General features: G+C 47.3%; 1 protein-coding gene across 4 annotated transcripts in view; it reads right to left on the bottom strand.

Moving 5' to 3' along the window:
• Positions 1-22,271, bottom strand: part of UIMC1 (ubiquitin interaction motif containing 1) — a 39,509-nt gene that overhangs the window by 10,439 nt on the left and 6,799 nt on the right. For 3 of the 4 annotated variants that reach the window (XM_058034831.1, XM_058034833.1, XM_058034834.1), the window contains exons 3-8: positions 16,544-16,631; positions 11,404-11,528; positions 9,925-11,082; positions 6,358-6,422; positions 3,785-3,873; positions 2,798-2,874 (exon numbers count right to left, since the gene is read on the bottom strand). In XM_058034831.1, coding sequence (XP_057890814.1) covers positions 2,798-2,874; positions 3,785-3,873; positions 6,358-6,422; positions 9,925-11,082; positions 11,404-11,528; positions 16,544-16,631 — 1,602 coding nt within the window. The remainder of the gene's footprint in view (positions 1-2,797; positions 2,875-3,784; positions 3,874-6,357; positions 6,423-9,924; positions 11,083-11,403; positions 11,529-16,543; positions 16,632-22,271) is intronic. The other variant, XM_058034832.1, reaches the window with a different exon arrangement.

The raw sequence follows: 22,271 nt of genomic DNA, 5'->3' as shown, positions 1-22,271 counted from the left end.
TGCTACACAGGCAGCATTGTCTGGGAACACAGCTTCCCCCAGGATGAAAGGAGGCTGCTGTGGTGTTAGGAACCCTGGAGAGATCACTTGAAGCTCCTCCTTTATAGAGGAGGTGACTGGAGCAGTCATGAGAGGGGACACCGATCAAGGAGAGAGGGAATACCATTAAAAATCCGCGTCACACAGAATTACTAGCAGAGGCTTTTCGCCAGGGCAGAATGTCACAGCTCGTGTACGTTCTCAGGGTGCCACTACCACTTACGGACACTCTCTTTTTGCATTGGTCACACAGCTGCAAAGGTGCTCCACTACAACCCACAGAGACCCAGCCTGCTCCCTATGCCACTGACATTCCCAAATGCAGCAGACTGCAGCCATCTCACTCAGAACTGCATCTCTGCATAGTCAGGCTTGCTGTAAGATTTTACCACATTTAAGGAAAAAACCTTCCCCTCCCCATGATGATTAAGAAAAGCTATTTAAATATTAACCACGTAGAGAAACCTATAGAAAAATAATATGGGAGAGGTTTCTGTCCTTAGAGCTAAGCAGTGACATGTGGACAGTGTGCAGCAAAACTGCTGTCTGCTTCCCTCCAACAGAATCATTTCAGGGAAGCAGTAATTGGGGTCAGCCAAGATGCTCCGTGCCACTGGAGCGCTTTGCTGTATTACTCGCTTTATTACTTCCTTTCCCAAATGAGGATCTGATCCTGATTTTTATGCCCTAAAGGGAAGGAGGGTGCTTTGTTGACTCAGGAGCTAAGACAAAAATTGCAGGACTGGGACTCAAACTGAGATTCTGACTCTCAAAATGCATTTCTCCCCAATACCAGTGAAAGGCTACAATGGCGAGCCCCAGGAACATTCCTCATTCCCAGGGAGGCTCTCTGCCCTGAATTTCTGCAGAGGAGTTGCCACAAGAGTTCCTCCAGCCAAACACAGGCTGCTGAAGTACATCACTTACAGCATTAACACTCGTACCCCACTCTCACATCTCAGTGTCATTACATCTTGCGAAGTCCTCACTGTGGGGCATCACACTCAAGAGCCATAAAACACAAGACGTGTCAAATATGAATGATCAGATCAAACCTGTGCTACACAGACAACACACATAAAAATATGATGGGAAAAGCAGCAGGCACTGCTCCTTCTAGCTGCCTTTTTTAAAGCAATCTTAGGAGATCACCAATTCTGCACACCCTGCCCGCCTACATTCAGCGGTAAATTACTAATTTTAAATGGAAATGCAACATTCTGTAACAAAAGACTGCTTGTACAAAACCTTGCTGTAACAGTCTGGAAAACCTCAACTGCAGAACCAATCAACCCTGTCAGAGCCAGAGACAGTTGCCTCTGCTTTTTAGCAGAGGAAATTGCCTACAAGACATAGTACTTGAAGCCAAGAGCCAGCCAAGAGCAATGCTAGAGGCTGAGCTCAACAAGACTCCTGTGTCCTGGCTCAGCATCTGCTAGGAAGAAGTCAGTCCCAGTGCTCTCTGCTTGGCTCCTGCAAACCACTGATGCCATGGTAGCTGTTTCTGCTGTTTCCTGGAGGGCTGCAGGCTCTGGTCTGGGACCTGCTGCCAGCCATAATGATGTCAAACAATCCTTAGGAACCTGCTCCCCACCCCACCCAGGCCGAGGTGTGAGACACAGGGCACCCTCTACAATGCACAAAGGGACAGGGCAGTGTCCTGGCCACAGCCAAATGGGTCACAAATGTGCTTTGGTGGCCAGCTCAGGACTGCCTCTCTCCTTGCTGCAGTCCCTAATTGACTGAGCAGTGCTTGGAGATACCTGCAGAATGAAAGGCACACGAGAGCAGAAGATGGTTTATTAAGAGGCCTCTGAGAATGAGACATTGGAACTGCAGACGTGCTGTACAAGCTGCAAACTCCCAGAATGAGCTTTCCACAAATGAATCCTCTTGTCAAGAGCTGTATGATTCTGTATTCATGTACCCTGCACCAGAGGAGTACTTGGCAACCCCTTTGATATCGCTCTCTAAATTAATAGACAAAGGGAGTTTTATCAGAAGCAGGAACTGAAGTCAGATGTTGGTACAGTGACAGCTGCAAAGCAATTGCTGTGCAGGTGTGACAACATGGGGAAAGGGGCTGCACACAGCAACATCTGCAGCAAGAGGTAAGAGGATGGCCCTGCCACTGACTTGCTATTAACTATTACTGCACAAAACTCAAAATTTCCAGACTCAGGACACTCTGCTTGGCCTGAAAACTACCACCAGCCCTCAACACTTCAAGCACATCTTTACACCAGTCTGATCTCTGGGTGAAGCTCTCCTCTTAGCCTCTTGAATATAGTCTGTGGAGAGCAAACTGGGGTTCAGAGCACTGTAACATGAAAAAGCAGGTGACAGCACAAGTGACTGAGGTTTACTTGGACTCCCCTCAGAGCTCCTGGGGTCCCTGTGCATTGCTGAGCATCACAGCTTGTGCCCCTGAGCATGGGCAAGCACAGCACTGCCGCCCACGCTGATGGCATCCTCCAGCTCAGCAGCACTGGGATATAAAAGAACAGGCTGGAATTGATAACAGCTCTCCAGCTATAGGACTGAAAGGCTTCAGAAGCAGCTGCATGCAGTCCCCAGCCAAAAGGGACTGGAGATATGAAGCAGTAGAGAAAAGCAAAGAGGGAACTGATTGTGAGGATCCAAACAGCAGAAATCCAAGCTTCCAGCTACCCAAAGGGAAATGCCAGCAGAGCTCAGCTGAACCAAGGTCTAAAAGGTAGGATTGGAAACAGAACTCTTCAATTTTAAGCTCTTTTACCTGCATTGGTGCACCTCTGCTGTCTGAACAGAACTCTTCTCTCTCCTCAATAGCTTCCAGTGGACTTGGCTGTGTCTCTGCAGAAAAACAGCTCCATGAGCAAAGGTTTGCAGCCCCCAACTATCTCTCCACTTGTTGATGTAGCTTAGTCCTTAACACTTTTTCAGAGTTTTCACAGTTTCAAGACATTCTTTAGACTTGCCACAAATGTTATCAGACAAAGTGCAACAACACAGCCAGATGAGGGGTTAAAGTCACAGCATGGTAGTGTGAGGATAAAGGCACTGCAGCTGTGCAGCTTCATGGGGAGCGAGATTAGACACAGGGAATGTGTGTGGGACACTTGCTGGGATGGAGACAAAGCAAGAATAGAGCTGCTTTCACATCAAGACAAGCACAGCTCCCATTCCATGCTCTGTCTCGCAGTCACACCTTCTTCAGACCTCCACATCTTTGTTAGCAACAAAATATGCCTCCAAGCACCACCATGATCTATCCTGCTACAGCTGCTTGTGAACAGGAGCAGCCTCTTCATTATTTTTCTCCCTTAAAACCCTGGACCAGAAAATCTCAGACACGGTAGGAGAGACCAAGGAAGAAAAACTCCTTAGTCCCAAACATGCTTAATTAATATAAACAAAAATTATTTCAGCTCTCATGCTTTGCACATTATCTTCACACTGAAAAATCTAAAAATTTGATTGCATTGCAGAGACACCTTGTTTTGAGTGATCCCTCCATGCCCAAAGCACATCCAGGTGTCTCATGAGCAAATCTCCAGCAATCCCTGTCACAGAACTGCCTTAGAGGAAATGGGTCCAAAACTAGGAGCTCAAACTAAATTACCTGAATAATTTTAGCCTTGAAAAATGGAGAGGGGAAAGAAATCTCATTTTGTTGAAATAACTTGAAAATTCTCTTTTCTCTGAATTTCCTAAGCGTGTAACTTTCGGTACAAAATTCATAACAGTCTCAAGTGCCTCTTACCTGGGCAAACAGAGATCTCTTCTTCAGCTGAGTTTTCTGTGGCAGTATCTGGGTTCCTTTTACTGCCAAGTGGGGTCATTGTGGAGATGCTGTTCAAAACATAAATATAACATGAGTCTCCAACCCAGTAGGAGTGAGGGCCACACCTGCCATTCTCACACAGTTCAGAACAGCAGATGATGCCATAATTTCCAAGTGGTCAATATCTGACAGCCAGAAATGACCAGGATAGCAGCAAAATATGGGTCTAAAATGCCATCCTAAGCAAAAATCCAAAAGGGAACATTTTTTTCTTCTAGAAAGGCAGAAAGGGTCATTATCTCTCCTCAAGGGAGTAAAAATACAATTGTGGGACTCTCTGTGGGAGAAGTGCAGGTACCAGCACTGTGCCTCTTTGTGGCTGGGGAAGGAAATCCTCACAGAGGAAAGACAGACCTGCTTTATCCCACATTATCCTCTCCCTCCTCACACTGCTCATTTTCTCCCTTATCCCTGTGCTGCCAGCAGCAGCATGGATGTGACACAAGGCATTTTCCTGCTGCAAAGCCCTTACAGCATTAGTGTGGTGGTTCCTCGGAGCAGCACCCAGCACTGCTCCTCTCATTTTGACCTTCGGATTCCTCCTTTTTTATTTTTTTTTCTCCCACCTCACTGCACAATCCTTTTTTTTTTTCCTCCCACCTCACTGCACAGTGTCTTTCTGACACAGACAGGCATTGCTGAGTAAGTCTGGCACCCATGCTGACACACTCTGCGCCTTGCGTGGCTCTCTGATTAGTCTGATCAAGTATGCAAGAACACACTTTAAAAACATGAATCCCCGCACTGACAAACACAAGATTTATTAAGCTCAACCACAGGCCTTAGAGAAGAGAGAACAGCCACTGCTGATTTATGATAAATAACAAAATTCTGATAGGAAATCACAAGTGGCTTTTCTCTCTAAATAAAGCATCTCAAAGCATTTGTTATGAATCCAGGCTGAGCGTGTTTTACTCTGTGTCTAACATCAGGGCTCTCTTCAAAAGAACTCACACAAAACAACTTGCTATGACATTTATAAAATGGGCTAATCAATTTGAAGTCAAACCACATTTCTTGCTACACCAACTATCTCCTGGTAACAAAGCCTATAATCATTTATTAAAACCCCAATCTTCCATGCTCTGTACAAAGCGTGGAACAAGCGGGGAGAGCAGCCCACAGAAAGCAAAGCAATTTCTTCACAGGACTGGCACTTCCTGAACTGCTCCACTCCCTCCAGACAGCTCAGAGCCATGTTTTCCTATTAAGAGCTGCTGAGGCCAGCCAGTTGGGGTGCCTGAGCCATACCCAAGAGAGGCCTGCGCTGGCAAATTACCAGGAGCCAGATGGCAACACTTAATGTGCACAAAACTGCAAAGACTGCAGCCATTTCTTGCCTTGCTGATGTTCCAGCTGCTCGAGGAGGGGCCAACACATCCAGGTGCATCCCACCCCAAAGCAGGCAGCCAGGAGCTCCTGGGCAGCTTGGGCAGTGTCCCAGACTAACCCCACCAGCTCCACCAAAGAAAAGACGTTCCTGTCCCTTCCTATCCTGCCCACCCTGGGCTCTCAGGCCCCAAGCAGGCGGGAGGCCAGCGCTGCAGAGCACACACCTCGCTGCCTTCCACGCAAGCTCAGAGCTCAGCTGGCACAGGCTCATCAGCCTCAGCCCGAGCAGCAGCTGCAGGTCCCTCCTGCTCCCCAAGGCAGGTTTTAAGCTTGTTAGAAAGGTGCAAGCAAGAGGGATTTTCATAGTCTGCATATTGATATTAACTGCTCAGGCCAAATGCTGTTAGATCAGAGGAAACCTGGCAGTTTTGTTCCAAAGCAGGTTTAAATTATAAAACCCAACAAATTAAAAACATGACATTATCTGGCCTTTCTTGTAACTTGCTCCCTGAATCCTCTCCCATTTGTCCTTCTTCTCCATAGCCTTTGATGCAGAATTGCATCCCACAGGAAGGAGAGGGGGAAAAAAAGGAAAAGAGGAGTAGGCTTAAATCTGAAGAAAAGCATGTTGACTTGCCCCACACCTGTCATCTGCTGAAGTGGCTTTTCTGGAGCACTGCACTCTATCTTTGGCTGATAGGCAGTGCCGTCTGGCTTCCTCCTCCCTGCTTTCCTCTTCAGCAGCAAGGCAAGAACATAAAAATACACACAGAAATCCAGTAAACCCTTCTCCATGCTGCCTTCCCCGACAGACAAGCGATGGCACGGCTGTAACTCACCTCCAGCTCTCCATGGCCTTATTGCACCACGTCACAGGAGCTTCAGAGGGCAAGGAGCAACTCCTTCAACTTGTACAATAATGCACCTTGCACATCTTATCAAGTAACAACAGCAAATGATCCCTTCTCCTCAGCTGTGCCCCTCCTCTCCCTTGCTGCTCCAAAGGCATCTATTTCCAGGGATACTTAACAGCAGGGACTGCAGCCAGCCTTTCCATCAAGCTGTGGGAGGACTGCACCCCAAAACACTCCAGGGAGAGTGGAAGAGCCCATATCACAAGAGAGAACCTGTGAGCCCCACACTCTGATCACCCTACTCACCTCTGCGCAATTTGCATGGGTTCCCCATCTTCAGGCACATCCTCTGCAGGCAGTACCTGGGAGGGCTGGAAAGGGAAATTCTGGTGTTACATGAAACAATGTGCACAGCTGACTGGGGTCTGCTGGGTCACTGGGCTCTGTCCATGACACTGCAGCCAGTCTGCTCCATATTTTTATCTGAAAATGGCTCAGTATCCATCCGGAACGAGTCAGCTTTTTCTCTCCATCCCTGCTTTTGGCAAGGTGCTCCCTGCAATAAAGCCTGGCAGTACTTTTTGTTACCTTGCTGCCTAGACATGTTCCTGGACAGCCCATGCCCATCCACTCCTCCCAACATTGCCCATCATCTTCCATGCTCTCTGCCTGTTCTCAGCATCCACCTCAATGTGTTTGTAAGCAGCAATCATAGCTTTTCTCCACCTCTACCTGTGCTGAGCTTGAAACAACCCAAAGTTTTTAGTGTCCCCTACATTTCCCCAGGTACCCTAGCAGCCCTCACCTACTCCACTTCAAAATTTATTTTCCTAAGCCAGAATGACCTGATCAACTGGTACAGCTGATGCCTGACCATGAGAAGCACTTTTCTGAAATTTCCTAGAGATAAAATCTGTTGCATTTTTCTTGCCTGGGAAATCAGCTGTCCCATCTAAGGAGGGGAATAGATTAACCTGCACAATCTACAGCTGGAAAATCTGTGTGCATTTTATCCAGTTTTTCATTTAGCTCTACGACTCCACTTATTCTTTCCTTTAAAATTTGTTCAAAAGCCTCATGCACTGCTGAGGTCAGGCTAACATGCCAGTCATTACCCAGATCCCTTTCTTCTTCTGCAGTGTACACGCTACACTTGCCATCCTCTAATCAGGTGGAATTACAACGGTTTATTAGCAGTCCTTGCAGTCAGGCCTACAATTTCTCATGCTAGGTCTCAAAGAAACCCAAGGAGTTTTCCTCCCCCTTCCTTGAGTCTATCAAATGCTGTGAGCTTGATTTCCACCAAAGGTTTCAACTTCGATCAGCTCCACCCCTGGAGATGCTTCCCCAGCAAGTTCCAAATCAAGGCCTCTCCTGTCAAATTTCCCTAACATGACTCCAACCCCCAAATATCCCATTTTATCTACACTTTCTTTACTTCTTTACAGCCTAGCTCATCATTAACATAAAATACCACACCTCCTCTTTTATTTTTATTTGTCTTTGTCCCATATTGTGCATTTCTTAAAAACGCCTCTGCCCTGGTCATGAACACTCATCCATGTTTCTGTTTTTCCTTGTACATCTGTTATAAAATATGGCACTAATTCAGGTCACCAGACTCTAAATCTCCAGAATTGTATCTTTTCCCTCTGAATCTTTTAAACACCGAGAGTTCCCTAACCTTATATGAAAGGCTCTGAAAAAAAAATGATTCTATTAGCACTGAAGTTTGTTAGTGCAGGTTCACAGGCTGTGAGATCTCCTGACAACCAGGATTTGCTCTGTGCAAACAACCCCTGGCTGTGGGAGGCAGTGGCAGGAGTTGACTGCTGCCAGGGTGGAAGGTCTGTGCCCATTGCAGGTGAAGGTTTCAGGGCAGGAGTACAGGCAGCCTCCCTCAAGCACATCATTTGCACCTTCATTTCACACATGGCATGAGGCCATGTCCTTTTTCAAGGACGGTTTTGAGTCCTCAAGGATGGCTTCTACACACAGCACAGCCCAGTATCTGCCACCAGCCCCACCAGCAGAGCAGCCCTGGTGGCACTGGGGCAGCCCCAGGGCAGCACAGGCAGCAAAGGGTCTCCAAGAGACGCAGCAAGGTGGAGACATGACAGCTCTGGGCCCCTCCTTTGTCACTGCCAGTGGAATTGTATTTGATAGAGGGAAAAAAAAATGGAGACAAGGCACAAGCAAACATCAAACATATTGATTTTGCAAGTAAATCACCTGCTCTGGCCTCAGTGTGTGACTGCACAGAGAGGTGAGAGAAAGGAGCTGCCTCTCATGCTGGGTGTGATAAAGCAGATGAAAAGGCATTTAGAAAATATTTTCTCTCGTGTAAATAAAAGACTGGCAAATTTTAGGCTATGGTTGAAATTGTAAAATCTGCTCCCCCTCCTTTATTTTTGCACCTTGAAAATATCAGAAAGGCTACATCTCTGGGCTATGGCTCTGAGACAGCTCCCATGGTCAAGGGGAGTAGGTTACAAGTTACCACTCTGCACCACTAAAACCTCTTTTCTCCCCAAGAATTAATTAGGTATTAGCATTAAACAGATAATATTTTAAAAAATACCACACAATTTTCAGTACTGATTAAAAGTTCATGCCCTTCCCAGCTGCTGTAGCTTCCCAAGGGCTTTAGAGTACACATCCAAAGACCTCTAGTCACCCCAATCTTCCAGCATAATGACACCTTCATTTCCAGAGGAAAAGCTACAGAAAAAAAGGGCAGTTTGCTTTAAGAACCTCTCAGGTCTTTTGTATCTATCCTGAGGAAATGAAAAAGGGCACAAGTCAGTTCCTTTCCTCTGCAGATCACCTCTAAGGCTTGTTTAAATCTCCATCTGCTAAACCCGAGCCAAAGCACTGTCATGAAAAGTCACATTTCAGCACAGGCTGCTCTGCTCTTTTTCTGCAACCAGAAAATGCAGACATGACGTTTTTCCTAAGTGTTCAATATTACAAGACAGAATATAAATATCACAAAACAAGTTAAGTATCTTTCTAACACCAGGGTAAATGATCAAATACACTTGAAAACAGGAACAACAGAGCCAAGGCTTCAGTCATAGAGAAGATAAAGTTATACAATGATCCGGGAGTGAAGTCATTATGAAAAATGAGGGTTGGAAAAGGCTGACACAAACCTAAAATACAGCAGTAATAAATACTTCATCTGACTAGCAATCTGTTTAAACTTAGCAGTGACAGAAAGCTGCCTTCCGCTCCAGCAGGAGAGCCCTGACAGAGACAGAGGCTGACACCTAGTGTCTAACACACCCGAGCCTGGTGCCCAACACCAGCACAAGGACAGGGAGCACCACCGTGCTGACAGATCACCAGGGCAGGCAGAAGATGCCTGTGACCACACAGAGCCTCTCCCAGCCACGAGGGAGAAGAGCACTTCCAAAGTGAAGCACTTATGGATGCAGATAAGCATGGAGGAGCAAATAAGAAAGGCTCTGCTGCAAGGACAAACCCACATCTGTCTGCAAAGGGAAACCAAGAGCTCCCCACACAGCCACAGGTTTATAAACCAGAGCTGGTGGTGGTCAGCATCACCTCTGTGTCCTCTGCCTTGGCACACTGCCAGGCTGCACCTTTCAAAGAAGGATCAGCTGGATGTGTTGCTTTCTGCAGCATTAATGATGACGGCCACGCTGCTCAATGGCCCCTGTCTTGTGAGAGCTGGGTGTCAGCCTGTACACTTCTCTCCTTTCCACACAACCTGTGTGGCTGGGGAAGGAAGTCCCTAAATTTAAGAGGGGCATTAAATAGCAGTGCCTGCTTTGCAGAAGGGACTGAACCATAAAAAGGACAGAAGGGCATGGCTGCTCAACCTCTGCTCAGTGACAAAGCTCTTACCTGGCAGTAGCTGGTGGTCGGTTCATCGTCAGAAGTGGAGTTCTTCTCGTCTTCCATGCTGTGCCCTGGACTCTCTGCCTCCCTCCTCTTTGAAGGGTGGAGCCAGGTGATGTTTTCAGATTCTTGACCTTCTGTGTCTCCATCTTCTGTACCATCAGCAACCCCATTCTCCCTGCCTATCTCTTCTCCTTTCCCAAGCTCGTTTTGGCTCAAGGAAGGACTGGGCACAACCGGGTTACCAAACTCCTTCTTATGCAACAGCTGCCTCTGAGCCTGCTTCAGGCTCTTCTGGTAAACCTCCAGCTGACACAAGATGACTTTGGTGTACTGGTTGGGGTCCACCCCTTTGGGGCAGAAGGGGATGCCCCAGTAATAGTGCACTGTGTTTCTTGTGTCCTCCTGTTTGTGCTTTTCCTCCACAGTCAGCATGGAAAGGTCTGGGGTACTGCCAGACCCCTCACTCTGCTCTGCTTGCTCTGTGGAAACACAGACCTTGGCAGTGTGCCCAGGCTGTGAGCTGTGTTTGGTACCTGCTCCTCCACCACTCCTCCTGGGGCTGTCACACTGTTCTGTGGTCCTGCTCTTCCAGAGTGGAGTGGCTGAGCTCCCAGCACTGGCTTCTCCTGCAGAATGGCCAGTGCAGGGCAGGAGCTGCTCTTTTGGTTCATGGCCTGCTGCTTCAGAAGAGCTGGAGGGGCTGCTGAACAGTCTCCGAGGTGTGAGTCGCCTGGAGCCTCCTGAAGCCACCTTGCCAAAGGTGGGACTCAAAGACATGAAGTCCCCTCCCAGAGTGCTGGGTAACATGTTACTGGAATCACTTTCTGCTGGTGAGGAAGACTTTTCACTTGACCTTGTCACAGGCTGGCCCTTCCCCGGAGACACGATTATGCTGGATACTAGTGAGCTTTCAACGATTTCCTGGCTCAACCTCCTCAACACTACCAAGGGGCTCCGGGCGACATCCATCTGTCCATTCCCATCAGCTCTGGAGCTCTGTGAGTGGGAGCTGCAGTCAGAGGGAGGGGTGTCAGGGCAGAATGCCAGGTCTCCCAGGAGCTCAGAGCCTTCTCTCTCAGCAGGCTGGCTTGGGCCCTGTGAATCCGGTGCTTCCACTGACAGATGAGGAGATGCAGTCGATGAGTCTGAGGGCTGACAGCTCTGAAAAACAAAAGGTTCACTCTCCTACAGATGTGTTCCCTATCAGCACAGCACAACCAAGGGCTGCCCCAGCACACTGGACTGCAGATCCCCCTATCCCAAATCAGAACTCGGTACCCCAAAACAGGGACAGCTGGGGTTAGACTTCATGTTCCTCTCACGAGGAACAGTATAAAGCAACTCTGCAGCTGCCGTCATTCCAGTTTGTGCTGGGAATATCTATGTCCCCCAGTAAAACTTTCTTTTGCAGCATGGTAAAGCAAGCAGAGACAGCAATGTTGCTAAGAACCCTGGTGAGCCTCTTCACAGAAGTGCACTTACACTAAGGCTCTCAGCAATGGCCTTCCTCAAGAGCTCCTCCTCTTCCTCTTCCTGACAGTTCACTTGTCTAGCCTCTTGCTCACTCATTTTCAGGGCCAGTGCAAATTGTTCCTCTTCAGTCATCTCTACAGCAGAAGAAACAGGATAATGTCAAGTCACAGCTGCAGGTGTATGTAAACACTCAGTGAACATCCAGCATGTAGGGAGAAATGGGTGAGAGCCCCACCTTCCCAGGAGGAATGCAGAGAAAATCATCTAAACCTCGGCTGTCCTGGAAAGGTGTCAACAAAACTGGAGCAGGCAACACTAAATGAGAAAGGTAACTCAGGTCAGGAACTTCACCTCAGGTTTCTACAGCAATCTAAGCTCCCATTCCCCGACTATATTAACTGCAACATGACATTTTATTTGCCATCAAACAACACACACTGCAGCTGCAGAATGCATGTTCAAGGAGAGAGGAAAAGGACAGATTTCTGAAGTGTGCTCATTTTTGTATTGGCTAGGCTCAGCAGCAAAGCAGGATAAACAACACATCTTTAAGAGACTTTTTTACTAACTGAGCAGCACACCTCATTGTCTTCTGACACAGATACCTGCAATACCACAGGAGACCTATCAAGAGAAAAAGAGCTACATGTTTTTCACCCCGAGCCTCAGGTGGAAAGCTCTGTGGAGGATAATGTTACTTGCTTGGTGGTATTATAGAGGATATTTCACATGCATACAACCCCCTTCTGCTCACATCACCACTCTACTGCATCACTAAGTCAGTCATGCATGGGAAACAGGTTTCCTACAGTTGTAACTGCTATTTCAGCAGAAAATTTATTCCTGAAATATTCCTCGCTCCAATCAAACCAAAAGTCTAGACTGGCTATGTAGAGACAAAGCAGTTAGTTACTTTGGAAAACACTTATTTACTGAGATTCAATCCAACACTTTCACTCTGTTTAAAATATACAATGCCTGCAGAATGGAGTGCAGCTTGAAAAACAACTCAACAGCACTCTCAGGAGCTGAAAAAATACATCTTCTCACTTGAAACAAATTGACAGATTTCCTTCAGAACCCGCTCCCTCCTCCAGGCAGAATCCTGCACGCGCCATCTCATGCATGAACCAAAGGCTCGCGCTCTCCGACGGCTACAACATCTTTAAGACATGCCATTTGAACAGGGAGGCTGCCCAGGCACACAACATGCCCTCACTGCAGCCAGCTCCAGAGACAGGCATTTCCCTGGATAAAGCTGCATTCACAAGTTGCAGGCTCCCATTTTCCATTTTCCATCCCATGCTCTCCCCACCACAGCAGTGCAGCCGCGCTCTGGCCGTGCTGCAGCCTGTCCATGACAGCACTGCTGCAAGCAGGAGCATCCACAGAGCACAGCTCTGCCCTTCCCCCAGTTCCTGGATGGTGGCAGCCTCCTGCTCCCCCACCCAAGCAGGGTCTGAAGCGTTTTTGGACTGATTACCTTCAGATTCCTTTATGTGTCCTACTACAACAGCACATAGCTTCAGGTTGCTGGTTTGGGGTGGGGTGGGGGGGGTAATTTATTTGAAAATTAGGAAAGGGGTTGAAGGGAAAGCAGACTGCAGCGCTTTCAGGGCTCGTGGGGATCTTTTGTCCTTGGACAAAGTCACTCAATGATGTTACAGCCAGGAGGGACCAGGGCAAAAAAAAAAAAAAAAAACAACCATTCTTTAATGGAAAGCACAGTCCAGCGTATGGAGAAAGCTCCCAGCCCCAAGAACAGCAGCATTAAACAGCATATCACAGAGTCAATTAGGTTGGAAAACACCACTGAGATTGAGTCCAACCTTTGACCAATCACCACCGTGTCATCCAGACCATAGCACTTAGTGCTACCTACAGTCTTTTTTATTCCCATAACACCAAACACCTTCTGAGCATTCAGAAAGTGTGTGCTGATTTGTTTTCCTACCTAAACCATCGCAGCAACCAGGCTAGAACCTGTAAACTCAGACATGTGCAGGAAAACTGGTGCACATGATCAGCACCCTGCAACACACGACTTTCCACGTGCTTCAACAGGGGCCTGAACATTTGCCAGTTCAGGCTATCAACATCCATGAAGCTTAATAAAAAGAAACATTTTTTGGCGAGTTACTGCTGTACATTTTGTTTTCTTCTCCCTCCCTGGCACAGCAATTTCCCCTCTGGGGACAGGGAATGTGCCAGACAAATGCTGCCTCTGGCAAAGAAACCAGTGACAAACAAGATGCACTTAGTGCACGTTCCAGTTGAGTAGGTGCTCTGGAGATGGGGAAAACTCGAGTTTAAAATCCACCTGGCATTACTGTGGGGAGAGCAAAGAGCAGCTCTGCTCGTGCCTTCCAGCAGACCTGACCTGCTTTAAGTGAAGCTGACAGTATTTCATGCTCCAGGACTGATCACTTCTCAGCACCGTGTGTTTTATTAAACTTGATGCTGATTGCAGCCGTCATAATTTATGATGATTAGAAACCCAGAGTGCTGCGTTAGCCCCCGACCACTGTGTGCAAACAGAGCTGGGGAGAGAGCTCAGAGCGTGTGGTGGGGGCTCCACAGCTCCCAGGAGAAACGAGCCCTCTCCATCTGGAGCGATGCTCAGCTCACACTCATCACTCGCCTGCCTTGCAGGAGCCCATTCCCGGGGGAAGCACCGGCACTGGGAATCTCACACGCCAAAATCCTCTCGTGTCACAGGTCCATCCCAACGCGGCAGGAAATCCCAGCGCCCCTCTGGGGACCGGGGCATCCAGGAGACCCGCAGATGGCAAGGAGGGGTCAGAGAGAAACTGTTTTTAAGATACTGCAGCCCTAAACAAATTAAACCGTTTCAGAGCCTTTTTAAATGCTAATACGGCAATTTGCAAAGCGATTTATGTTCCATTTTGACATTTGCAAAGTGAATTAGATGCAAAACCCCACTAGTTGTAGTTATAACACTTACTAATAAGAGATTTACTCAAAAATAACAGAAATGCGGGATCTCAGTATTTTTACATATCCAAAGCGCAATTACAGTAAAAACATTCAAATGTGCTTTAAAGCACTGACTTCCTCTGGAAATAGAGAGAGACTTCTTTAGGTTTTGTATTTCCATTTATCCTGTCAGGATGAAACGTCACAGATATATTTTAGTTATGGCTCTAGGTTAAAATGAATAAAACCACAACAAAGCAAAAAAGGGAGGATACGCTTTATAACGAGTGCCTGCCAATATCCGAAATTTTCCAGTTTTGAGGAGAAAGAACTTGCTCTACCCAGAAGCACCCAATCTTTACAAAAGACCAATTTGCCTCGCAATTCAAAGAATTTATTTAAAGACACTGGGAAAAATAATTACTACTTCAAGTCTTAATTTGCCTAAAAGCAAACACCAAAAGTCTAATTATAGCTTCCCACAAATGAGAACAGCCCCACCATCACACGTGCTTAAATAAGCCCCTGCTCGCCGACTGTGTGGTGCCAAGCACCCCCAAACTCAGACAAGCACACTAAGCAACAAAAAAAGACAGCTTGTGCCCCAGGAAAAGAAAAACTATTATTAATAATTTCAACATCTAGAAACACAGCAAAACTCCTCTGTTACACAACGTCTGGAGAGCCGGCCCTGTCTCCTGTGGATTTTCTGGAGCACACTGAACACCTTTTGCACAGCACCAGCTCCTGAAACCCTACATGCTCAATGATGTAACGAGGACATCCAACTTCAGCAGATCCCTGCTCTTAGCACCATATGCTTGGTCACATTTTAGTGGCATCTCCAAGGGGGGGTTTCAGCTTTAATTTGGTGCTCTGTTTCCTTTGGGAGAAAAAGAAGAATGAGAAAAAGAACTCTTTTCCCATCTCTGACTTTGCTATCTTACTTGCTCAACACTGACATGCACAGTGGGTTGCAGCTCCTACAAAGAGCTGGGCTGTTCTGTGCTATGGCCTTAGGCCTCTATTAAAAACAATTTAATTCACACAAGCCCTGTGAGGACTGACAAGCCCAACTGCCGCTGCTTGCGGAGCACTGGCGTGCTCCATTTTGTTCAGTGATTGCTTTGGGTTTTGCAGGAGGCAACATCCTTCCCATTCTAAAAAAGTACTGAATTTTATGTGCTGGATGGACCACTGCCTTACAGAGCACAGGAACATGAGTGGGGACCCTCTGGGGCCTGGCTGCTGTAATATGTGGGGCAGTACAGGGAGCAGAGGTATGGTGGCCATGCTCAGTGGGCTCTTCTGCCTGTACATCAGAATATGAGCAGGAACATCCCAGTCTTTAGCATCTGTTCACAGATTTATTGTTCATGAATGCATTTAATCCCTTATTAAAGCTGTTGATGCTGACCTCTCCATAACCTCCTGTGACACAAACTTCCAGGAGTTCACCCCATGCTGTGTGAAGCATGAGCGTCCTTCACCCATTTTAAACCCATCTATTTTTTGCTGTTTCCACTGATACACCCCAGGAGCTGGTAAACAACAGCTCTGTGCTCAGCTGAGGCGTTGCCTTCCCAATGGGAACTTTGATCCTACCATTCTCTCCTAACAAAGCAGCCCCAATCTTCCCAGACTCTCCTCACCAGGCAGCTTTTCTACCCCTCCATGACTTGGCTGCCCTTCTCTGGATGCACCACTGTGTCCTTGCTATGCAGAGGCCAGCACTGCACACAGCACTGTGACAAGGGTGCACCAACACTTTATGTAACAGCAAAATTACATCAACCAAATCCCTTAACACCCTTCCTTATGATGCCCAGCGCTGCTGGTGCTCTGGCTGCCCCCACACTGTGAGCTGATGATTTCAGAGAACTGTCAGCTGCGACTCAGATCCTTCCTGAGCGGCAGCTGTCGGGTCAGAGCACGGTGATGTTTCAGGGACAGACAGGAGCAGAGGGGCCTGGACAGGAAAGCAGTTTGTGACTGACGGCGCTTTCACATCAGCCTCAGACAGCTTTGAACCCGGTGAGGTACCAACACCCTCGCACACTGATTTTGGAAGTGCAAAATTTAGCCCTGTGAAGGGTCTTTTCTGCAGCCCCAGCCATGTCACAGCCTTTCTGCAAGGGAAATAATCTCTTACACAAAGACCAGAAGCTGCTCAGCACCAGACAACTTCCCCAGCCCCACAGTCGAGACGTACGTGCAATTTTTCTTTTAGCAGCAAACTTTGTTCGATCCAGCTGCTTTGTTCTCTTCTTTTGCAAGCCACTCTCTTCCTTTGACTCCTGCTGCAATGGAAAAGAACATGGTGAGTGCATGCAATATGTAAGAAATACTACCAGCCCCCTCCCCCAAACTACTCAGACACAAACACTGGTTCAAGAACAAGCGTCTATTTGAGTGAAATTTGAATTTCAAACGTAATTCAAACACATTCTGTAACTATTAAAAGCTGTGTGATAAGCATAACGAGCAAAAAGAGTTACAGACTGACATAAACAGAGAAGTAGGAGAGACAATAGACTTCATGCCAGTCACCACCATGCACTGCACCTGCTACCCATGATTTTACAGAGAATTTGTTTGGCCTTGCTAAAACATTGATATTTGTAAGCACTCAAAAGAGAAAAACAGAACCTTTTTATAACTGAGCATCACACACCTGCAAGCCAGGGCTGTTTCCTGCAATGAAGCCTCTAGTACTATGCCCAGACAATCTTAGGTGGTCCAAACCAGAATCCCTGGCCACTTTTGGAGACCCACGCCAATGCAGCCTGAGGGCAGGAGGGCCAGCTGTATTTCTTCCTCATGCTATTCTCCCATTGTATTTATAGAATCAAAGAATGGTTAGAGTTGGAAGAGACTTTAAAGATTATCTAATTTCAATTCGGCCATGGGCAAGGGCACCTTCCACGAGATCAGGGTGCTCAGAGCCCAATCCAACCTGGCCTTCAACACTTTGAGGGGCATCCACATCTTCTTTGGGCAGTATTGCCAAAAGTTTTTCATTTTTGAAATCTGAATACTTGAGAAACTTGTTGTCTCGAGGCTCCCTGGAACAATACTCCCACGAACAACTTAAATGTGTGCTGCTTTAAGCACAAGGATTGCAGCACAAATGGGCACAGGCTTAAATGACACAAATTTCTGCAAGTTGCTGTCCTAATGGCTTAGGCAAGGGCACACACATTACCCAAGGCTGGCACTGGACCCCTTCCAATTTGTGTCTCTAAATCAGGTAGGATTAGAATCAAATCCAGTGTTTCAGGCAGAGACCCATGCTTGGCCAGGAAGGGCTCTGCACTGCTCCCTCTGCAGCTACATTGAGTTTTGCTGCCCAGGAGACACATGGGCCACATGCTTGTGCCTCACTCCACCTCCTGTGCCAAGAGAAGGGTTCAGGGAGGGGCACATGGCTTGGGCGACTTTAACACAAACAGATGTAGTGATTATTTTTGAGTGTCATCCATTTCTTTTGTCCTTTGCCCATGTTTCTGAACCTGTGAAGTCTTTCAGACTGCATCTGTGTGCTGAGTTTTGTTGAAGACATCTCTGGCTTTAGTGTTATCTGTAGATTTTATTAATCTATATACACCACTTGCTCCCTCTTACAGATCAGTAATGAGGATGTTAAAAGACACACAGACCTAATATTGATCCTCTTGGCCTCAGCTTTACATCTCCCCCAGATGAGCCTCTCCTTTGTTCATCAGCAGCTCTTGCTGACAGTCTTTTAGCAGCATTTCAATCCAGGAATGCTGCTATCTAGACCAAATTAAATTATTTATCTAACTAAGATTTTGCAAGACATACTATTAGGTGGTTTCCTGAAACCTTAATACATTACAGCTTTTGCATGCCCTAATACTACACCATTCCTCACTTCCACTGACTTAAGAATCACCTCACAACACAGCAGCAATCATGCTTGGCAAGCCCACACACACTCATGCTTGTGCCTAAGGGTTTTATTCTGTGAGTGATTCCTTCTCTTCCCCACACAGACTGGTTTAGGCACCCCCTTTCCAAGCTCTGCCACTGTGTCTCCAAAAGGTTGCTTCACATACAGAGTCTCTCTTCCTAGGAGATGGATCCCAAGCTCCTGCTCAGGAGGTGAAATCCTCTCTCTTCCAGGCATAGTGCCCCTCTCCACAGCTTTCCATAAACCATGGGATGTCCCACCCCAAACTGCCCTGCCTTGGTCTGCAGCAACAGCTCCATGCTGACCTCAGGGGCTGCTCCCACCTCAGGGGATGGGGAACAGCCCGTGGATCACACCAGGACTGCACTAGTATTATACACTGGAGGAGGTTCAGCAATAGCTCTCCTGCCCTCCCCCAAAACCCTGCCTAACAATGCCAAACCCAGCCCAGCTTAAAGCAGGGGCAATTTAATCCTAACAGGCTCTGTAAATCCCCAGCTCTTCTCTCTAGGCATCAATCTTCCCCTCATCACTCCTGCACTTGCTGGAAGGTCAACCCTGACACTCTCATCTGCAGCTCTCTCGCAGGGCACGGATGTGATTTATGAGCACACCAAACTTTGCATGGCTGGGAGTGCCTGCTCTGTGCACAGAGACACACTCACAACTCACACCAGGGCACAGCGTGGGGCTGCAGCACCTCCAGGGCTCCTGAGGGGAGCAGAGCACAGGACACACTGCCCACACCCACAGCACAGCCAAGGACGTGCCTCGCTTCCCTGTGCTGCTCCTGAACAATCTCAACATTTACATCAGTGGCAGGAGCAAAATTATTGCAGGACACGTTGTTGTAGGAACCTCATACATTCGAGAAGGATGTTTAAATTGCTCAGCAGCGTTCTACTGAGCAGCCACGCTACAGTGAACCGCTGAAGCAAATCCAATTAATCCTGATGGGCCAAAATATATACACACATCTCAATTCCAAGAATTCTCAAATCTTTTTTAGTTTTAAACTCAGAAAATAAAACATACCTTTTAATTAGGATTTATGGCTGTTTGTACCTCTGCTGGGAGAGAGCCCCACAGGCCCCAGAGTGCTCTGCATAAATGCAGGCGGGGATGGTAGAAACAGAAGGGGCCAAGAAAATTCAGAGAAGACAACAGGGCCTGCTCCTCATGACCCAACCTTTTAATGCTCATCTATCTACAAGGATAATAGGAACTCAAGGGGCCTCTCAACCAACTGCCTTTCTAATAAGATCACTAGTCCAAAAATAATCTTAATCAATTAAAATATTCCCAAACTGCAGCCAATACTCTCAGTTACAAGGTCATCTCCAATACACATATCTTCCAAGGGAAACTAATTATTGTAGTGGAAGCAAGGTAGGGACTGCACACCTCTGCTCAGTGCCAGCCAGGAGAGCACCCCTCCTCCTCTGCTGTCAATTCAAGGCAGAACGGCCAGAAGGAACCCAAATTCTCTTCCTGTGTGTCAGGCTCTGCACTTTAATTTATGATGCTCTCCTATGAGCAATTTCACTGTCAGCATTGTACACAGATGAAGAAATAGACAGGTTTCCAAAGTCTTCCACACATTTAGTGGAAGGCAGCCACTATTATTCTTCCTTGTTTTTGTAACCTGCTTGGTTTCACCAGACAGCAGGAAATCAAATTCCCATTTTAAAAATGCTTTTGCACATACTTAAGAGAACCTGACTCTGCCAGCAGAAACAGATACAGCTCCAGTCATTTCTAAAAGCCCATAAATGGAAGCCAGTAGCCAGAATCCCACATCCTGCTCCCTCAAATCCACATGATAAACCACAGAAATCAGCTTCTACTGACTCAGGGAAGAAAAGGCTACAGCAGAATGTCTCCACCCCTAACAGTGCAGACTGCAAAGTCAAAAGGTCTGGGTAATTTTATTGCTCAACAGCAGTTGGGACCATCTAACAATAGGGCACAGCCAAACAGCACACATCCTGCATGGGAAATATGCAGATGAAAACCAGACTAATTTATTTTTAAAAGCCAATTAGATGTTGGAATTACCATGTTTGGCTCTTGCCAAGGCTGCTGCTGAAATTAATATCACACCCTACTTTATTAGTCTCTGACTTCAGTTGAGAATCTGTTTCAGCTTTGCTCTTTCAGCTCATTAGAACAAACCTGCTGGAAGTGGAGATGAACAACAAGACACAACGGGGCTCATGCCAGGATATGCAGCTCCTGACACAGGGAGAGAGGACTCTGTAGGAAAAAGGGCTTTTACTGGGCTGTGAGGAGCCTGGATTCACATCAACCTGATTTTCAACAAGTGAGCTCAGCAGAGCCATGAAGCCTCCTCCAGAACCAACTCACATTGCATTCTCCCCTGGGAGATGGAGGCACTGGGTCCCTTGGCAGCAGCAGAGCCCATGGAGACAGCAGGGCACTGCAGCAAACTCCTGTGTGGCTCTGCTTTGCTCCAATGGTCAGTGGTGTGAGGTGGTGTCCTGGGATTAAGTTATTTTTATTCCAAGAGCTGGTGCAGTGCTGTGTTTTGGGTTTAGTACAAGAATAATGTTGATGGCACACCAATGGTTTATTTGGTGCCAGGCAGTGCTTGCTCTAAATCAAGGACTGTTCAGTTTCCTGTGCTCTGACAGTGAGCAGGTGCACAAGGAGCTGGGGGAACTGGGCAAAGGGAAATCCCACAGCACAGAACCTCATGGCCAGAGTGTGAACAGGGGGGAATTGGCTGGGAGACACCAACTGCTGCTCAGGGAGTGGGTGGGCACTGGTCAGTGGGTGGTGAGCAACTGCATTGGGGCACTGCTTTCTCTTGGGTTTTACTCAGAGAATCATGGAAAGGTTTGGGTTGGAAGGAACCTTAAAGATTATCTCATTCCAACCCTCCTGTCCTGCACACTTCCCACAAGACTGGGTTGCTCACTGCCTGGCCTTGAACAGTGCCAGGGATGAGGCATCCACAGCCTCTCTGGGCATCCTCTTTTAGTGCTGCACAACCCTCACAGTGAGGAATTTCTTCCATATATCTAACCTAAATTTCTCCCCTTTCAGTCTGAACCCATTCCTCCTTGTCCTATCACTACAGTTCCTGATGAAGAGCAGTTCCTCTCTCCCTTCTTTTCATTACAATTATTCTTGATATTATCATTAGGATTATTAATAGCATTATTATATTTTATCTTGTTTCAATTATTAAGCTGTTCTTATCTCAACCCACGAGATTTACTTTTTTCCCCACGATTCTCTTCCTTGCCATGGGGTGGGAGTGAGCAAGCAGCTGCCTGGTACTTAGCTGCTGGATGGGATTCAACTATGACAGGTGGGCACTGCCATCCTGGCTGTGACATTTCCAGTGCCACCCTTTCCACAGCAAGATCTCCCTCAGGCCATGCCTGGTCCTGAGGTGAGTGTCCACTGTCACAGATGATGGGAACAGGGCAGTGGTTGGGTATTAGCCAATGCCTAAACAGCCAAAATCTGATCTGGAACACCAACACATGCTGCTGATTACCCTGACTGTGAGCATCTCCAAACACAGGAACACTCAGGCAAAGGGATGTTCCACACTGAAGGGAAGACAGGCCATGCAGGAATAGATGGCACCATCACCCTGGAGTCTTGTCATATGTTCCCTGAGGGCTGGCAGAGATGATGGATCTGGCAGAAAGAGCTTGTGAGACTTGATGCCAACTTTCTAAGTGCAGGCAGGTACTCTCAAAGCTCCCAAAGGATCTATCCTGGCAAAAGACCCTTCCAAAAGGTCCCAGACCAGATCAGCAGCATGTGAGGATCAACTGCACTAAAGGCTGCAGATCATCTAACAGGTCAGCACAACTTTTGGGCTGTGCTCAGAGTTCATGCTTGGCCAGGCTCTGTGCTGAGGAACAATCATCATTCAGACATGGCTTCAGGGGTCAAACCAACAGCCCAATGCAAGCATGAGGTTCAGGAGACCAGGAATGGTCATGCTCAGAGAGCATTGTTGGGC

Source organism: Melospiza georgiana, chromosome 15 (assembly GCF_028018845.1).
Source record: "Melospiza georgiana isolate bMelGeo1 chromosome 15, bMelGeo1.pri, whole genome shotgun sequence".
Taxonomy (NCBI): domain Eukaryota; kingdom Metazoa; phylum Chordata; class Aves; order Passeriformes; family Passerellidae; genus Melospiza; species Melospiza georgiana.
The sequence above is the reverse complement of the archived record's forward strand: the minus strand, read 5'-3'. Positions and strand labels throughout refer to the sequence as shown.